At 24.9% G+C, this 20,950-nt stretch overlaps 2 protein-coding genes across 2 annotated transcripts; one reads left to right on the top strand and one right to left on the bottom strand.

Moving 5' to 3' along the window:
* Positions 1–8,116: 8,116 nt before the first annotated feature.
* Positions 8,117–8,656, top strand: LOC145833126 (far upstream element-binding protein 3-like). The gene has a single exon (XM_082940328.1). The coding sequence runs from the start codon at positions 8,117–8,119 to the stop codon at positions 8,654–8,656; it is 540 nt and encodes a 179-aa protein (XP_082796454.1).
* Positions 8,657–19,351: 10,695 nt separating this feature from the next.
* On the bottom strand, positions 19,352–20,479 carry LOC145833125 (leukocyte elastase inhibitor A-like). The gene has a single exon (XM_082940327.1). The coding sequence runs from the start codon at positions 20,477–20,479 to the stop codon at positions 19,352–19,354; it is 1,128 nt and encodes a 375-aa protein (XP_082796453.1).
* Positions 20,480–20,950: the final 471 nt, after the last annotated feature.

Below are 20,950 nucleotides of genomic sequence, written 5' to 3'. Positions count from 1 at the left end.
TTTCATAAAAACTCAGGCTAGTTTTTTTTAAATTTTGAATGAGTTTGAGCTGATCCAGTTTTCAATATTTGGTAATTTTCTAGTGTATTTTGTTCAAGAACTTTAAATTCAGATTTTCAATTGTAAATAACACCTAAATTTGTAAACCTTGTGGCTAGCTGTTCTACTTATTATTAAATTTAAGTTCTTTTTTTTAGTTTTTAAAAACCTCATTCTCACTCAGGCTAGTTAATACTAGTGATGTACCGAACTTACTATCCGGGTCCGGCCGGATATCGCCATTTTTGTCTGATATCCGGATCCGGCCGGATTCTAATTTGAAAAAAAAGTCCGGATCCGGTTCCGGCCGGATTCTAATTTGAAAAAAAAGTCCGGGTCCGGTTCCGGCCGGATTCTAATTTGAAAAAAAAGTCCGGGTCCGGTTCCGGCCGGATTCTAGCTTGAAAAAAAAGTCCGGATCCGGGTCCGGCCGGACCCGAAATTGTGGATCCGGTACATCACTATTTTTAACTCAGAAAATTTTGTTTTTAATCTCTGGATAATTTGTTTTCTAATTTTGAATAGATTTAGTATATACAGTAATGAGTAAGCAAAAAATAAGCAAAGTATATATTTTTTAAACTCAGGAAGTTATTAAAAAAACACAAAAAAACTTTTTCTTTTAATTTCAATACATTTTATTTAATCTCAAAACATTTTTTATAATCTTAAATGATTCTTAGTATATTTTATAGTGTACTAAGTAGCTTAGTATAAAAGGGATATAATATTTTTTAAACTCAGGAGGGTATTGTTTTTTAACTCAAGATATTTTAAATTTATTTTAAATCTCAGAACACATTTTTTTAACCTTGTATGAGATTTAGTTAATACAGTGTTGAGTAACTCAATATTATAAAGATATTACTTACTTTTAATATACTCAGAAGAAATCTTTATAAATTTTTAGATTTTAATTTTTTATAACTATCATGGCAGTTTTTTTCTAATCTTAAATAGATTTAGTATATACAGTACTCAGTAACTCATTATATTAAGCATATTATAAAAATTTTTTAAACAGCAATTTTTCTTTCATATCTCAGCACACACTCTTCAATAACCTAATAATATTGAATATAGTTTAGTATTTACAGTTTATATATTCTTTATTTATAAAGTTATGTTTGTTTTGAAATTAAATGTAGAAGCATATACAAGTCTTTTCTTTTAACAATTATAAGAAAAATAAACTTCAGGTACTAATAGTTTTTCCCTTGGCAAAAAGTTTTCATTTAAGGTTTTAATAAATTCAGGGTTATAAAGTAGTTAATGAATACTCATGACATTTTTGATCATTTAATATACTTTTTTACCTTACCCGGTTGAAGTAAATATAAAACAAAGTTAGCGATTACTAGTTAATAGTGCAAATATCATCTTTTTTTAGTTTTAAGAGCTGTAATAAATAAATTGGTTTTTTACATTTTATTACATGTTTTATCTCATGAAAATTGAGCCCTATAAAATATTATAAAATTATATATATATATATATATACATACATACAGGGTTGCCACTTTACCTGAAAACATGGAAAAAACATGAAACTTGGCGATTTAGGCTGAAAAACCTGGAGTTTGAGAAATACTTAACAAAACCTGGAACTTTAAATTAAAAATCTAAAAAAACCTGGAATTTTTAACAATTTTAACATGTTAAGTATATAATTTCATTTTGAAAAAAAAAAGCCTATTGCATAGATTAACATTTTTGTCATTATCAATTTTTTTTTGTTATAAAAAAAACTAAAGTAGTTTGACAGAATATTTTATTGTTTTTTATACTATTTTACATAGTTTTCTTACCCTGAACTTAACTTTAAACTTAAAATAAACCAAAAAATGTGTACTTTAAAAAACCTGGAAGATAATTGGAAAACCTGAAAAAAAATTTTTAACGAGTGGCAACCCTGATACAAAGTACTAAAAAAAGTAATCACTAACATAATTATAATTATTTACCGTGTCTATAGCTTTGATAGTAAAGAAAAGTGATCAACAGTAGTTTTTACTGTGTGCATGAAACTATACTAGTAAATACATATTCGTGTGATTGACTTAGGTTTGTTTGTCAATATTTTAATAGTTTTCAATTATTTTAAATCACTCATGCTTGTATATTTTTTTTAGAATTTAGACTTTTGAAAAAATAAGGTTAATTTTTGTTAGAACTGTTAAGTTGAGTCGATTTAATGTTTCATATTTTTTTCTAAAGCTGTTTCTTGTTTCAATCATTCTCACAATTTAATTCTAACTGTGTTGCTATTTTTGTTTAGATTTTTTTTTATGTTTCAGCCAAATTTACACAAATTTGTTGTTTAGTATATTCCTTGTTAATTAAAAAAATACGTTTTGAAAAACATTTTTTGTGCATTGTGCAGCAAATATGATTTTATTTTAGTCATATAGAACTTCAAACTTTGGTTACAAAGAAGATCCCGCTAGTATTTTACTGTGTTATACTTTATTGCCAATTATATATAAATTAAAATACTGATTCCAGTGCTTTAAAAATTAATAACTTTAATTTTTATATAACAAATTTATTGTAGTTACATATAAGCATTATCTATACAATTAGGTCTTGTATTTTTTATACAGTTTTGTAATATACGGGGTTAGACCAACAACATTGAATAGTTAACTTTTTTTTCAAGTCTGGTTGTCTATTTAGCTTAAAATTTAAATAAAAAACTTACTTGAGTTCCAAATTAAAAAAAGAAGGCGTCATTACAGTTATACCTAAAAACTTATAAAAGTAAAATAATTTTATTATTTTCAAGTGAACATGGTACAACTTAGAATTGAAAAAATAAGAATAACTTTAATTTAAAAGATCTGCCTAAAAGTAAGCACAAACTAGTTTTAATATAATCTGATACTAATTTCATTAAAATTATAATTTGTCAAATTTTTTACTATTATATTTATTACTATTACTTTTTACTCATCTATTTGCTAATTAAAAAAAAGATAATTGTTTGTAATTTTATTGCTCAATTATGAATTATCTGCTTTTTTTGAAATTTTAATATGTTGAACTCTAAGAAATAAAAAAGAAGTTCCCTGGAGCATTGTTACTTGTAAAATTTTTCACAATGATTTACAAAATTTTTACAATTTTTAAGTACCATGTTTTTTTAGTTATTTCAATAACTCAGACTTAACAAAATTATCTCAAGTATTTATGAGGTTTATATTGAAAAAACTAAAAAGAAAAAAAAAAAAATTTTTTAAATCAGGCTACTCTAATTATTTCTTCAAAATCTTTAACTGGTTTATTTTCAAACTCCGAGTATATTTAGTTTGAACACATTATTTGTTTTACGTACTCATCATTTAAATAACTTTATTTGAATTTTCAGATAAATTCTAAACATTTTACAATGGACGCTTTACAAGACACTTTACATGAAGTCGAATTTCTATTAAAACAAAATATAGCAATGTTTCAAATATCCTTGTTTCTCTGCTTCTTCCCAGTGAAGATCACCTTTCAGATTCTGAAGCTTCTGGTGAAGATCACCTTCCAGGTTCTGAAGTTCCTGTTGTGGATCACCTACCGGGATCTTAAGTTCAAACTGCGGATCACCTTCAAGTTTTTGAAGTTCCTCTTTGGAGTCTTGCTCCATGTCTTTTTCACCGCTTTAGTATGTTTCCTGGTCGTCGCGGCTTACAACAACCAAGAAAAGGTGATGGAGCTCCTAAATTACGGTTTTGCAGAATTAAGCAAGTTTTTTTGATCGGTACAGAAGAGCTCTTTTGTAGCCTCTGAGTCCAAATGCTGTTGGTCTCAGAGGTTATACAAGAGCAGATGTTCTTAAGCTCGTTTAATAAATTGTTATTACAAATTCTACAAGTTGTTGTTATGTATCATTAGGTATACTCTAGCTGCCACTATTTAAAAGCTTACTATTTTTAGATAAAAAAGTTATTGAATTAACATATCAAAATCTAATTTTAGAAATAGGTGAACTGTCGACATAGGTAAAAATTAAAAAATAGCTGCTTAAATCACTAAAATCCGTAACTATAGAGATACTATGAAAATTTTTCAATTTCATTACTATTATAGGTTTATGAACCAATTAATATTTGTAAACATTGGTTTTCCACTTGTCTGATTCAGATACTTGATAACATTAAGGTATCGGGGTATGTATGTTAAAAATATAGAAATTAAACTTGTATACTTGCTTAAAACTTCTAGCATTGAATATATCTTTTTTTTTGGAAAATGATTATTTTAAAAACGAAACCAACATTGTTTGATGATGTTTTATTAAAATAAACAATGTTGATTTAAAACTTCTTAAATTGAAATCAAAATGCAGTAACCTCTCCCATCTTTACGCACTCGTGACGTTACTCACTATCGTTTAGTTACGCATTTTTGAATTCTAAAAAATTCAAAAACTAGAAATTTAATTTTTTTCAATATTGCAAAAATTAGATTTATTGTATATAGCTTAAGTGCCTTTTAGACTTTTAAATGAATAAAAAACTTTAATTTCTCAAGTTCTTATGGCATGAATTTTCTTTTCTACTCAAAATATCCATTAATGTATCTTTAATACAATGCAATACAAGTTTATCTTCATGTGGGCAAAGGTCAAATTAAAAAAAAGTTTGTAGTAACTTAAACAATTTTCAATAAACGTTTTTCTTATATTTTGTATATTTTTGTTCAAAAGAAGAAATCCATTACAGCACAAAAACCATAATTTTTTAAAAGGCCTGAGGAACAAATTTTAATATGGACATTACGCCATTTCTTAAATGTAAACAAATACTTAATTATGAATTGAATTAATTATTTAATACTTTTTAAAATGATTTCTTAACTTATTTTACGTTATAAAAGTAAGTATAACTTGATAAGCAAGTTTATTAAAGAATTAGATTTTTGTCTAGTTGTGCTAAAATGTTATTGAAGTTAACTTTATAAAGTTAAAGTTATTTTATTATGGGTATACAAATAAAATTAAAAGGAGTATAAGATTATTTTTATGTAAATGTATAAATCATCTAATTTTAGTTCTAAAAGCTGTTATAAGTAAGTTTAATTGTAATTGGTCTGATAACAAATGACCTTTTTAAATTATATTACATGTTTTGTTTTATACACTATATTTATTTTATTTTAATTATATACCGTGTCTATAGCTTTGTATTAAAGCCAAGTAATCAATAGTAAAGTTTTACTAAGTGAATGAAATTGTTAGTAAAAAAATATATTCTAGTTAAATTAACAATTAGTAATAAATATTATATTGGTTTCAACCAGTAGTGGCGTAGCGTGGTATTTCTGTTAGGTGGTGCGTAAAATTTACTTATTTCAAAATAATCCTTTAACTTGAAATTTTTGTTTAAAGCTGTATAAAAACATTACTTTTAGTACTACAACTAAAAAGACTTTACAATATAAAAAATACTAGGTAAATTTGAAATGTAAACTTTTATTCATTTCAAAGTTAAGCATTTTTTTAACAATTTTAGCAAACTTTTTTAATTAAAACTCAATCATAGTTTTTTACTTGGAAAAATGTAATTTAATTTAAATTAGTTTGTATAGAACAGGTAAACAACATTTTAATATAAATAATAAAATAAAATATAAAGTTTAGTCATGCTTAGTAAAAAATATTTAAAACAAACTACAGGTAATAGTAATACATAATGAAAAAAAGAATGTTTATATAAAACATCTAATAATTTTCAAAAAGTCAAAATTATTCGCAATAGAAGTAAAAACTAGACATCATAGTTTGATCAGACTTTGCTTCTAATATAACAAATTAAGAAATATAGTAAAATCTATTTAATAGTTCACTAATAGCAAACTATGAAAACAAAAAGTAAAAAAACATAATGAAAAAAATTAATTTAATTTGAATTCAAATAATATATTTTCTTTGCTATATATCCAAAAAGTACTTTAAAGGTAAATTTTGCTTTTAAAATACTTTACATAAGAAAAGCAACTGTTTCAAAAGCTAAACAATCATTAAACAACTATATCAAACTAAAAATAACTTAATAGCTTATTTAGAAAATATATTCACAAAATGTTAAAAATAATTTATTTACTCAGCTTAATTCTTCTTTATAAAAAGTACCACGTAAACAGAATAGTTAAAGATATAAAAATTAATAGTTATAGTTATCTTAATCTTATATATTAAACCAATTAAATGCCTACTTAAAGCATAAATCTCGTTCAGTTTTATTTCAGAGAAAAAAAATTGTTTTTATAAACGTCTCTACAACTTTATGGATTAATTTTGTTAGCGTAGTACATATATTTTTATAAAAAGTTTTTTTTTCAATAAACTAATGATTTTATAAAACTTTAAAAAATGACTACTGATATATTTATACTTTCGTTTTATCAAATAGGTATTAAAATAAAAGTAAAACAAAAAAAAATTCAAATTTATTTTAGAATAAATAACTTATAAACAAGTTTTCAACAATTGTTACAGCTTTTTCAAACCCTAAAAAATATTTAGTTACTTATCTGATTTCTGGGTATTAAATTTTGTATTAAACATAAACTTTAATTGCATCAGACTAACCATAGTTTATTGTTAACTCATTTTGCTTAAGTACAATATAAAAATTAAATAAGTGTTTATATGCATTTTATAGTAAGTTAAAAATAAACATTAAACTATCAATAGTAACTTGATTTCGTAAAAAACTAGTGTGAAAATAAAACTGAAAATTTAAAAATATTTATACCGGTATATTAAGAAAAATCAAAATGTTTTATATGTTTTTAAGTTAAACACAAAAATTAATAACTCTGAATAAAACGAAAAAAAAAATATTTGTATGGTATTCTATAAAGCCTCTTATAATACAAAGAGCAATAAATTTACCAGATTTAACATTTACATACTAAACGTATAATTTAATTTCAAAATTATTGATCTTTATAGCAATTAAACTTTAATTGCTTTTGATTGCAACCCTAATAATAGTTTTTGACTTAGTACTTCTAATAAAACTATCTCAGGGCTAAAATGTAAAAATTATTCGACTTTTGTTTAAAAACAATCAGTAATAAACTTTACCATTTTTTAATCACAAACTTGTTTTTAATGATGTCATGATTGTTTTTAGCTTATGTACAGTCTTTTTAAGATTTAACTTTTTAATTAGAATCTATTAAATTACCGTAAAAATATAGTAATATAACGTTGGTGTCTATCAAAAACTCCATTTTTATTTCTAATTTGTCTTAGACATTACTTTTATATATACATATCACCTGATTTTTTTTACTGTATATGGCTGTTAACTTTTTAATGATATCTTTATTCAAAAATTAGATTTGAATCGGGTAAATAGTGAAATTTAAGCTCACTAATCTCCAAAACAGTTTTGGTAAAACTCGTAATCTATATCAAAATATATACTTTTAAATATACTTATATTTTGTCATCATTTTATTTGTTATCAAGTTTAGTAGAAACGAAATAATTGAGACCTATGATAAAAAAGCTTATTTTTAACAGTAAAAAACTTTTACCTTTAAAACACTCTATTATGCTTTTTAGGTAACTAAATCATATATTTTAATTAGTTTGTAGTATTTTCTAACTAGTTGCTTGAGAACTTTGATAATTAGTACGAAACAAAATGAACACTATTTGTATGAATTTATTTTTTTAAATACTGTAAAACTATAAATTTGTATGAAAATAAAATAAAAACTACAAGGTTTTTTAGCTATAATTTAGATAAAATGTGTACTTAATATTAAAGTTAAAAGAGATAATTTGAAACGTCTTAATAATGTAAAAAGCTGTTAAACTTCTCAAGAAAAAGTTTTCTAATGGAAAATTTAGATAAAAATTGAATGTGATATAAGCAATTTTATTAAGATTAACCTTAAACTTGTTTATTTTATTTTCAAAAACTGATTTTCACTTTAGCTAATATATCTTTATAATTGCAAATTGTAAGAGCTTTTAATTTTATAGTAAGCTAGTAGCCATTATTTAATTTTGAGTTTCTTAGAAATCAAAATACATTTTTTAGATCTTTTAAAACTAATCCACGTCGAAATGCAAACTAACGAAACAACCAGAACCCCAAGTCTAAAAGAAACCATCCGGGTTCCCGATGGCGTAATTGGACTTTTAGAAGGGCCTTATCGTAGAGAGATGGCGGAAGCAATGAAAGAATCCAAATGCGTTTATGAAATAAGGCCGTCCACTGTAGGAAATGACTGGAGGGATATTGTCATAGTGGGAAGAACTCAGGAGCGGATTGAAGGGGGCAAGAGGATATTCAACGACTTGGTTGAGCGTCTGAAGGCCGAGATTCAATGGCGAAACATCACCACCGAGCAGCGAGAGGTGTCAAACAGATTAGCAGGATTCATCATTGGCCGCGGACAGGATAGGATCACAGACATCAGTTCGAGGTCCGGAGCAACGGTCACGGCGGACATGGACGGTGGTTTCACCGTTTTTAACATCACTGGGACGCGCGAGCAGGTCACAAAGTGTCAAAAGATGATCCAAAAGATAGTGGATCATCAGAAGAAAAAGGAGAAGAGAAGGATAACGAACGCTTCACGACATCCACACGATTCCAGCTAATCCCTGAACTTTAAAGAGTAAACAACTGTTGTTGTTAGATGTTTCTGTTAATTAGTCTATTGGTCTGTTATCTGTTTTCATCGAATAATAAATTCAGGTAGTTTTCTACAGTTGACTTATTTAAACTATATAATATCTTAGTAGTCCGGTATCAAGGAAGTAACCACAAACTATTTTTATGATGTAAAGTAGATTCCTTAAATTTATGATACATATATATGTTTAAAGTCGAACATTTTACAAAAAACTTTTATTATAAACTAATTAAGATGCTGTAATGGACAAGAAAAACTTAAATAAATTAATCGGAAGTTATTAATTAATTGTTTAATACTAGATCACTAAATAAAACTTCGTATTAGAAAGTGTTTTATCCACATTAAAATAACTAACTTATGAACTAAACTTAAAGATAATAGCCTTTCTCTATACAAAACTTTTCCTAGAAATTTTTCAAATGTTTTAAAATAATTTTGAGATAACAGTATCCACTGACTCAACAACACTTAAACAAATTCTGTAATTTATGAAATGTAAAATATAATTAAAAAATTTGTCGAAGTAAGTTAAATCAAGCTTTTTTAAATGAATAAACTATAACTTTGAATTAAGTAAACTGTGGTGGTTATCAAAGGTTTGCTTTTAAACAGTCTTTACCATGTTTATTTTAAAGCATAATGCCTTTTTTATCAAGGTAGAACAGGAATTTGGTGTAATGTAGTTCAGATTGCTTTTTTTAACAGAATGTTTAAACGTTTTTTGTAAACAAAAATAATTATTTGTAAGTAGTTTATGAATTTTGATTAAGAATAGTTTTATTACTAGCGTGGGTTTTTAACGATTACTACGAAAAGCATTACATATTTTAGTATAGTTTTTTACAATCATCGAACTTTTGGTAGTAGTATTAAAAACTTCTGCTTAAAAAGGCGTTCAAAACTAAGTTTTGTTATCAAAACGATTCGCTTTCTGTAATTTTATTTCAAAAGTTTTGTTTTAACTTTTTTAGTATTATACTAGCAACTGTTTAAATTTTTGAGAGCTGCTGCTTAAGCTAAGCACAAAAAAAATACTCTTTAATATACAGAATCGCTTTCTCCGGTTTTCCTTCGCAAAATTAGCGCAAAAGCGCGCTATGCGCATAATGTGCGACCTTGATCTAAACTATATAATACAAAAGAATTTCTAATATAATTCTACGGATTTGTTAAAAAAAATTAAAAATAAATAAAGCTACTACTAAAAGATCTATTAATTTTTGTTAATTACTGTTAAACTGAGCATTAAAATATTTCTTTTATAAAGAAGTTTAGCTATTTTCGACTTAGAATCAAAACTTTAGCACTAAAGATAAAGAGCGCTTTGCGTGCGGTGTGCAACCTTGTTTTCAAACTTTACGAAATTTATTTACTTCAGTAAGGTCTGATTACGAAGTAGTTTTTCTACTTCGATTTGTAGCACTTAGCAAATGACATCATTGTTATCAACATGTTCTAATAAGTACTTTATTGATATTACACTGATTTCATGTTATATACACCTTGCAAATTAACTGACTACTTCAATGTGTTTACAAGGATATTTTTTTAATGTGCTGCAGTTTTAGATGGCAGTCTTTTTTTTAATGAATAACTTTAAGCTGATGTTAAAGCATATATACATATTAGAAGTATGTTTCTGTTAGTTAAATTAACATAAGTTAAGTCTACTTCAAATGTTTTACGTTTAAAGTATCGTTTGTATCCAGAACGTAAAGTCTTTGATTTTGTTTGTTTGATTTGATCTTGAAAAAATATAAATTCTATGTAGTCAAAGTTGTGTGTTATGTATCTTTTGTATAACAATAGTTCCTAAGTTAGGTTCTTTTTATGTTAAAGAATCGTTAAAACTGCTTTTTATTTTTCTGCTCTTTGATGGTTTATAAAAGAAGTAGTTGTAAAATAAAATTTGATAAGTTTGCGAAGCTAATTTCATTTGCTTAAAAGTTCGTTATGTCTATAACTTATTGATAAAAGTTAATTTGTTATTGGAGTTCGCTGTTGAAGTTTAATTTTCAAATCTAACTCTTTTACATTAGCTTATCTCAATAATTGTTTAACAGAATAAATAGATTGAAACAGTAACACTTTTTTTTATATTATGTCACTAAATGTCACATAATAAAGACGTTAATTTAAAGTTAAAAGTTTAAATATATTTTGAATCGGATGATTACTTTTGTTATATAATTCATTTATGATAAAAGTATTTTTAACAATAAACAAATTTTATGCACACACATATATATATATATATATATATATATAATTAGATTATTGTTCAAACTTGAACACCTTCTACAGAGCCTACTTGAATGACTTTTAAATAATTTATTGGAAAAGCACGGTTTTAAAAATACTTTTATTTTTTCTTACTTTTTATTTGATTACTTAGATGGAAGATCGATTTTTGTACTGAATTTTTGTAATGGACAGTATTACGTTATATAGTTTTTTGTTTAATTTTTGCATCTTTGTTTAGTACAAAGCTTTTTATTTAGAATTTAACTGGCTGATGATTTTAGTTTTATGAAAAATTAAAGCTTTATGAAACATATGTAACAGTATTTTTAAAATTGTACTTTTCCAATAAATTATATGTATATATTCATATTTATCTAATTAAATAAAAATAATTGTCTAGACAACTGTTTCGTACATGAAATATAAAGTTTCATGTACTCGTCAGTAAGCTACAGTTTATTACAATAGTAAACAGAAATTTATATTTTGAATTTTTTATAAAAATTATGACGTAGTAGTGATGCAGTTTATGTACAGTTAGGTGGATTTAAAATATGCTGTAATTGTTAATTTATGCATTTTGGAAAGTTATAAAAGGTTATATTAGAAAAATGTTTTAAACTTTTAGAATATTTTTTTTAAATATTAGAATAATGTTTAGACTACTCGCGTTTGCTGCTTAAACTTTCATTGTTTTTATATAGTTAGTTTTAATTTTAATAATTTTTTTTGGTAATGAATGCCTATGTTTTCTCTTTTGCTTTTCTTGTTTAGTGTTATGTTCCTTTCTGATTTATGAACTTCTATATTTTATAAGTTACAAAGTTTGCAGCCGTATTTAGTATTGAATTTTGATTTTGTCCTGTTTAATTTTTCCAACTCAATTTTGTAGTCTGAATTGTTATCTTTTAAATTCCATATGTAGTTCGCTAGTTCTGTTGTGTGTCTTTTGTTGATATTGTTGAATGATGATTTGTTGTTTCTTTATCTTTGTTTGAAAGTATTTACTATGGATCCTAAATACTGCTTCGTTATTTTATTTGATGTTATTCTTGCTTTGTATATTATATTTGACACTAGACAATGGTTGTTTAAAGGGATAGGTTATTAACGGCAATTGCAAATTGCATTAAATTCTAAATAACACAAAACGATAATAATTTGATGGTACAATAAATTGTTTTAGTAATATAGTCTCTATTTTCAATAAGTTTAATTCAATATCTAATTAAACGTTTTAGTTATATTAAAGAAAAATATTTTAAATTTTTACTAAGCAAATTGAAAACTTACTTTCAAAAAAAAACAATTTTTTTAAGTTTCTGACAACAAAAAGTCTATTACTAATAACTAAAAAAATACGATACGAAGAAAATTTTTGATTGTTTGCTTGAATATTTTACAAGATAATAAACTTTAGATAAATTATTCCTTGTTTCTGTTATAGTTTGTCTCTTGAGTAAAAAAACTTATTAAATTTTCAAGCTTTATTATTGGTATCTTAGATAATAAAATTTAAAGTAGTGTAAAAAAAAAGCTTAAAAGCAAATAAAGTTGAACAAAAAAGATTACTAATCTGTAAACAAAAATTGAACCCTTCTATACCCTAAATCTAAATTAAAGTCAGCTCAAACTTGGTAACACGTAGATAACCTTTTTGTTTTTATAATTTTTACCTAACCAAAATAAAATTTCAATGTCGAAGAGCCGTAATAACACTCAAAAAAATGGAACAATTGAATAGTTACCTGAAAACAATACATTCTAATAGATTTGCCAGAAAAAAGAGTTACAAACACTAAATAAATTTTTGTTTAAAGTTAAAACTTCACGCTCGAGTAATTTTTGTGGCGATGTTATCGTTTAATATGGCGATTTCGCCCCTTGCTATAGACTAATCTGTATGGTAGAATTTTGTAAAATGAGTACTAGTCAAAAGTTGTGAGGAATTCAAAATTTATCCAACAATCTTAGAAAATGTAAACTTAGTAAAGCATGTAAATCGAAATTCAAATGATGTTTTTTAAGTTTCATTTGCTTCAAAAATATTCTGTGATATTATCTTTAAAAATATATTTGGAGCCAAATTAGTGCTTATGACTCTAATTCAAGTTTTCACCAGTCATGACCACTTTAATACAACTAATGTAAAGAGAACTTTAAAAGTTTTGAAGGGCTGCTACAAACTTAGGGCACTCAGAAATCATAAAATTATTTAATTACTTTCAGAGTAACTCAGTATAATAAGGATATTATGATTTTTGTTAACCTTGAAAAAATAGTTTTTAAAATAAACTTAATATATTTTTAGTTTTGTTTTCAATCTCTGAAACATTTTTTTTATAATTTAAATTTGATGTTTAAACAGTTTCAATATTATATTATTTAATTGTCCATTTCAATATTAAAAGAAGAAACATTAACAAAAAAATTTTGTTTTATTATTTAGAAGAAAAATAAACATTGGATATAGTTAGATTTTCCCATAGGCAGAAAAAACTTCGCTTGTGGGTTTTAATAAACTTAGGATGACTTAAGGTAGTTTAAGGTCAATCTTGAGTAGGACAGTTTTTGGTCTATCAGTATAGTTTTTCTACCCTGGTTTTATAAACTGAAAGTATTACACTGAAGTAAAACAAAAAAAAAGTTTACTTCTATTATTAAAGTAATTTATTTATTTTAACATATTATTTTTTTTTGTAATTTATTTAATTTGAATAAAAAAAGTTGTTGTTTTAGTATTTTACAAAAATTCTAATTGAAAATTTAAAATGTTTCCTGTTAATGAATTCTTTTTTTTTTAATAGTTATTTTCTATATTTTTTGTATACTAATGTTTATAATTATTATATGTCTATGATTGACATAGATTAATTTATTAAAATTTTTGTAGCTTTCAACTATTTTAAACACCACACTTAAAATTACTCAAGTCACTTAGGCTTGTCTGATGTTTTTTGAATATCAGCCTGACAAAAGTTAATTTGATAGTATTTGAAAAATTTTTAAATTCAGGTAAAATTTTTGTTAAGAATTGTTTTATGTAAAGCTGTTTTTTATTCTAAGAATCTGAGAACTTTATATTAATTAAGTTGCCAATTCTATTTTAGTGTAATTAAAAAATTTCAGATAATTTTTAATTTACTTACTTTACATTTTCCTTGGAAATTAATAATTCAGTTTTTAAAATTTTCAAAAGTGTATTTTGCTGACTACATAAACTTTTTAAGAAAATTGCCAGCACAAATTTTGGTTATAATAAAGAATATTTTCACAAGTGTTTGAGCTTGTATACTTTTTTTTTTTTTTTTTTTTAAACTAAACTATTATTTCCTTCAGACTAAAAGTAGACCAACTTCAACTTTTTTATCATTATTTTAATAATTTTTTTTTTGAAGTTTTATATTACTATAGAATAAAATTTGTTTCTACTTAATTTTTTATTTTTATAAAGTGAGGGAGACTTGGATAAATATGGCCTATTAATTTTTTTTATACCTCATTTATCACAGCTTTCATTAAAACTTTTTGTTTTGATCAACTTAGAAAAACCTGTTTTTTAAATTTTCATTTTAAAAAATTTTTAGTCTGCGAGACTATATTACAAAAATAAAAAAAAGTGCCCTAGCGCATTTTGAATTTTATTTTGTATCATAAATAAAACTGAGGGTGTTAATTTATTGAAATTTAATTAATTCATAGTAAATCTTAGACACAACTTTATGATTTAATCTAATGTACATTTTTTATTTGTAGATAAAATTATTAACTTTTACAATGGACGCTTTTTTCAACGATCCTGAACTCATGAAAGTAGTAGGAACTAATCTGAGCAAAATCCCAATTGCCCATCTTGCCATAGTCATCTTCTTCACCTTTTTATGCCTCATCCTCCTCCGAATCCTCTTCAAACCATTGAAGTTCCTTGTGAGAATGACCTGCCAAATCCTGAAGTCTTGTGGAGTCTTCTATCAGATCTACACTGCTCCAGTGTCTCTCTTGATTTCCGTAATTGAAAAAGCAAGCAAACAGTTTTAATTCAGGTTGGAAGAATGCACTTGTAACCAAAGAGTCCAACGATGTAGTGAAAATTTTAAAGTTATTAAAGTGTAAATGTTCTTTAGCTCGTTTAATAAATAATAGCATTTTAGTTTAAAATAACAAGTTAATGATAAATATTTAATTTAGAAGTGGAAATCATCATAACATAATTTTATAAACAAGTATATCTTTTGACATAAGTAAAAAAATAGGAATAAGAAATCCTGAACTATGGACATGGTATAGAAATTAACAATCATTAGTAATACCAGTTTAAAAACTATTAAATAGTTGTAAACGTCAAAGTATTATAAAATATATATTTTTAACTATACGAAACATAGTTTTATTTTTCTAAAAACTTTAAGCTATAAATGTAAAGCTTTCGTTCTTGCCAAAAGAAAGTTTTATATTTCAAGTAAACTTTGTGTGACAATGTTTCAGCAATACAAATTATAACTAATGGTTTAAAATATTGGGTAAAAGTGGGCCGAGTACCCCTTGGGAGCCATGTGTTTATAATTTGAGACTCACACTAGATATTCTAAAATTGATAATGAAAAGCAGAAAAAGTCAATCCTAAGTGTCTTTAATGATAGTTTTTTAAGTAAACTTGTTGCAGGTGCCAATGCTTTTTTAACTTCTTTTAAGGGGGCATTTTAAAAAATAATTTGGGAAATCTGGTTTTGAAGTTTTTAATGAATCCAATATTTGTTTGATTGCTAAGTTTAAAAAGAAAATGTGAGCTATAATTTCGTTTGACACCAACTAGTTATTCTAATTTTAAACCTACTTACCCTATTCAACTATAAGTTATAGTATATAATAAAGGTTAAATTTGTTATCAGAATTTTAACATATGACCTTAAATACAATTCTTAGTTGGGCGAGTTTTAAATAATCAGAGAAGAAAAAATTCAGTGTAAATTCAGTGAGTAAAATTTATTAATTAGAAACGTTAAAATTAAAGGCAAAAAAACTCTTCTAAAAGTATAGCTGATTTTAAACATTCTAAAAGAAAATTATGAACAACTTTACATCAGAAGATTAGAATTTTAAGTTATACTTTCAAAAAAAAATTCATCATAGACGAGCTGAATATGATTTGTAGTATATTAAATAACAATTATTAAAGTTTAAGCAAACATATTTAAGCAAATTGAACTTTCTACGATGTCTCGTTGCCGGTAATAAAGTCTTCACTTTGCACCAAAACTGAAGGTTGATTGTAAACAAACCAGCTGTTTTGCTTTTACTCTTAATTTGACTTCAGGAAATATGTTAACCCTGAATGAAACTAGCATGTGTTGAAACTAATTGTTTCTTAATCTTACAATTTAAGTTCTACTTATTATAAGTACTGTCAACTAAGCGTTTTAAAAAAAAAACTAACCTAAAAGCAAAATAACTAAAGGTAAATACTTAAACTGAAAAAAAAACATGAGAAAACTAACTTTAAATTAAAAAAATTTAGATGTTTGATCTAAATTTGATTTAAAAGGATTTGAAATATTTCTACATAAGTATAGTATAAATGAAAAAGAAACTTTATAAGTCTCTGTAGCTGATTTTTTTTTATTTATAAAAAAATTTGATAGTTAAAAGATACAATGTTAGTAAAGGTTCAGAATAGTATTTTTTTTACAAAAAAAAAAGCAACTGATATTGTTAATTTTAAAATAATATGTATATAAGTATAGTAAGTATATAACTTTCTTGTTTAATTTACAAATTAAGAGCAACTTTTCATAAGTTGTTTCGAGAGTTTTTACTAAAAGCGTTAGTGAAAATTTTCAAAATAAACTTTATATTTTAAAGTTTATTAAAAAAGATTATTAAATAAATCTATCCTTTATTTTTAAAACTTCTTTGAGAACATTTAATGCTTCTTTAAAAATGTATAGAACGAAATATAGAAATTATCTTCGAATTAATATCAAATTATAAAGTGAAATTACTATTTATATTTTTTCACATTTTAACTAGTTTATAAAATTAAGGTATACTAATAAAAGTATAAGTCAAATTTATATTTAGCATTGTAAACTTCGCATGTAAATTTTCTATTAAAATTACTTATAAGCTTATACTAAGTGTATGACGGAATGTAACATTTTAATAAATTATATCCTCGAATTATTATTTTTCAATTACAGATATATATTTTGACACTAAAAACTAGGTTTTAAATTTTTGTCGATTATTAAATGTTGTATAAACCAAACTTTAAAATTTATTATGTGTAAAGTTGCATGAATTGTGAATAACACAAAACAAAAATATTTCATTGAGCAAGAGTTTTTTACAGTACAACAGTCTCTAACTTCTATTAGTTGAACTCAATATTTAGTTGACATTTTAAACGATGCTCTACTTAACTGTTAAAGTAATAAATTGTAAAATTCTTTATAATAAACAAAACTTGTTTAAAAAATAAAATCAATTTTAAATTTTTGATAATAAAAATAAATAATATACAACAAAACATTTTAGATTTAGAATTTTTGACGAATATATATTTAATATAAAGTATTCTTACTTTCCCTTATAGTTTTTGGGTTTTTGCCTAAATTCATTTGACACTTATGAAGTTAAAATAGATTATTCCTTCTTTTTGTTATAGCAAGTCTCTTCATTAAACTTATTTAAATTTAATAAAGAATATAGCTAACCTGTATAAAAATTGACCCAATCTACACCCTAAATCTAAAAGAGGTCAGCTCAATCTTAGTAACTGCTAGAATTTTTTTTTATGAGTCTTGTATTTTATCCAACCGAAATTAATAACTTTACTGTCGACCGTAATCAGACTCGAAACAAAAGTGTTATAGTAAAGATTCAGGTAGATTTTCCAGACACTGAATAAAGTTTGTTTGGAGTAAAAACTTCACGCTTGACTAGTTTTGTTGCGATTGTATCATTATTTTGGTACTTTAACCCCTTGGTGTAGTGTATTCTAAACCGTATAATAGAATTATGTGAAATGAACACTAGTTAAGACTTGCGAGAAATTCAATGCTTATCTAGCAATCTTAAAAACTGTAAACCCATTCAAGAATGTTAGCCTAGATTTTAAAAATGTTTTTTTATAATAGCATCAAAAAGATTCTGTGATATTGTCTTAAAAAGTAAGTTATGAGCCAAATTAGTTCTTATGACTTATGTTTAAAATCAAGTATTCACCAATCAGGACCAGTTTAAACACAACTAGTGTGAAGAGAACTTCAAAAGTCTTTAAGGGCAGCCACAAGTCAGGACACCTAGAACACACTAAAATTTTTAAAATTTCAGACTTAAATTAATAAGGATACTATGATTTTTGTTAACCTTAAAATAATGTTTTTTAATTATACTCAAAATATTTTAGTTTTATTTTTAATCTTAGTTTAATTTGTTTTATTTAACTTAAATTTAATGTTTAAACAGTTTCAATCTATTGTTTTTTATTGTCTATTTCAATATTAAAAGAATAAGCATAAACAAGAATTTTCTTTTCTAATATTTAAAGAAAAAAAAAACATTGGATGTATTTAGATTTTTCCATAGGCAGAAAACAACTTTTAAAGAGGCTTCAATAAACTCAGGATGACTTAAGGAAGTTTAAGGTCACTCTGGAGTTAAGGACAATTTTTGGTTACTCACTAAAGTTTTTCTACACTGGTTTTTTTAACTTACTACACTTAAATAAAACAAAAAAATATTATAATGTTTACCTCTAATATTAAAATATCTCACCTATTTTGGCATTTTTATTTCTTTTAAATTTATTTAACTTAAAAAAAAATATGGTTTTATAAATTTTTTACAAAAATTTAATTGAAAATTTAATATGTAACTTGTTATTTAATACTTTTTTTTAATAATAAACTTTTTTATTTTTTAAACAACAGAAAAAAAACTAGGATTGGAAAAAAAATATGTTTAATCATTTTTGATACTTAAAAATTACTACTTTGTTTAGTATTATATGTATTATGGTATTATTTGCTTCTTGAAAAATAGATAGTTTAAGTTTAAACTGTTGAACTAAATTTCATGAAATATTTCAAACAAACATTTAAACTTTATAACTGAGCAATATTTTAATTGTGATATTGGCTTGTGAAGAAAATGAAAAGTTTAGTTTGAATTTTGATTCTTTAATTTTTAAGTTAATCAACTGTCATTTTACATAACAATTGATATATTATAATAGTAATCATTTAATTCTTGTGTTTAATTTATTGGCGACTCATGTATAAACACATGAGAAGAGAGATTAAACCTAAAACCAACAAAATGCTTAATGAAAATTATGCATAGTATCTAACACAACTAATTTATAAAAAATACAAAACAAGAAACATTTAAGAAAGTAACGACTCATGAAATCTTACAATGAAGTAACTTTTCCCATTAACAAAGTTTGGTTTTTGTATAAAATCATTAACACAAATGGATATTGAACTACAAACTGTTTTGGTTTCAGATAAACGTTTTCGTAATCATAAACCAATTCTAATCCAGTTGCTGCAGCAGCTTCAGTTGCTTCATCATTTACCTCAATGCAAGCTTTGTGAACTACTTCGGACACATGAAATTTACCATTTGGTTGCAGAGCATCTTCAGACATTGCACTAAAATCTGCATTTGCTGAATCAAAAGTGTCTTTTATTCCCAACGAACGCAGAATTTCGTTCAAATTTACTTCATATTCGATTTTAAACTTTGGGACTCTCAGCGAAACGAATTCTCTACTGAAATTTTTACCGTCTTTAATGCTTTCGATTGTATTCTTGTCTAGTTTATTGATTACACTTTCCAATTCATATTTTCCGTTGGGTAAAATTATCAGCATACTAAAATCTGGATTCTTGTAAGGAATTGTTACAGACTTGAACTCTTTTTCATCATCTGAAAGAAACGAATAATAATCCTTTTTTACCATCATTTTAACAATAGAAGTCTTTTTATCGGTACAATAGAATGGTAAATCTTTTCTGTAACGGGACTTGAACATGTCATACCAATCACCTCTAAAATAAATACAACTAACTAGAACACATGCAATATCAGGGCTCATTTTACTGAATAATTCATTAATTTTTCCATTAGTACAACCTTCAACAAAATAATTGATAACAGCTATCGCGTTTTCTGCACGGTTTTTGTAGTCAAAAGACTGAATTTGGCATTTTAAAGCAGATTGCATGTCATCTTTGTACTCTGGGATTATCTGAAACTTATCTGATGGAAAGACAGAGTTAGCAAGTTTGATTTTCAAACCATCGGAGTTAAAATTGACTACACCACTCAGCTCTTTAAGATTCGAAAGAAGTTTTACATCATTCACAATTCCTAGTGCCTCTTCAAGCTGCTTCTTGGTTGCGCCATTAGATCCTTTTAGTAGCATGGAAAGAGCGAGCGAAATGCTCAGTGGTGAAAAGAAAATGTTCTTGTTTTCATCATTGCTTTCACAAAGTTTTTTGAAAATACTGACATCAAGCGAATTGAAATTCATACTGATTTTAGACCCACAAACCTTAAAATTTTAATTATTATTAACCATTTAAGTAGTTAAAATTAAATTTATGTTTTAACTCCTAGCTAAAGAACTCTTAAAAAAGTCATTCAAATAAGTTACAGATTTTTCTGCATTTCTACAACGTTACAAGACAACTACAGTTTTTATAATATTTTGAAGTGGCCCTCATGTAAAAAATTTTGCTTAAGATTGATAAGCATAAAGAGGTTTGTGTTATAGTGTAAAACAAAACAAATAAAATAATTATTAAGAGAAATTTTAATAAAAAAATCACTTTTACTACATACATATTTTAGTAAACTATGAAAATATTTTTAATTAGTTCTTAAAAAAGTACTTCAAATTCAGAAATAACATTATTAGGTCTAATCATTAAGAACACAGTGTTAACAAATTGTTGAAATAGAATTTGTTATAACATAATATTACTAAAAATTCAAAATTATT

Source organism: Thalia democratica, chromosome 4, assembly GCF_965202585.1.
Source record: "Thalia democratica chromosome 4, ktThaDemo2.hap1.1, whole genome shotgun sequence".
NCBI lineage: Eukaryota > Metazoa > Chordata > Thaliacea > Salpida > Salpidae > Thalia > Thalia democratica.
Note: the sequence above shows the minus strand (reverse complement) of the source record. Positions and strands in the feature narration are given on the sequence as shown.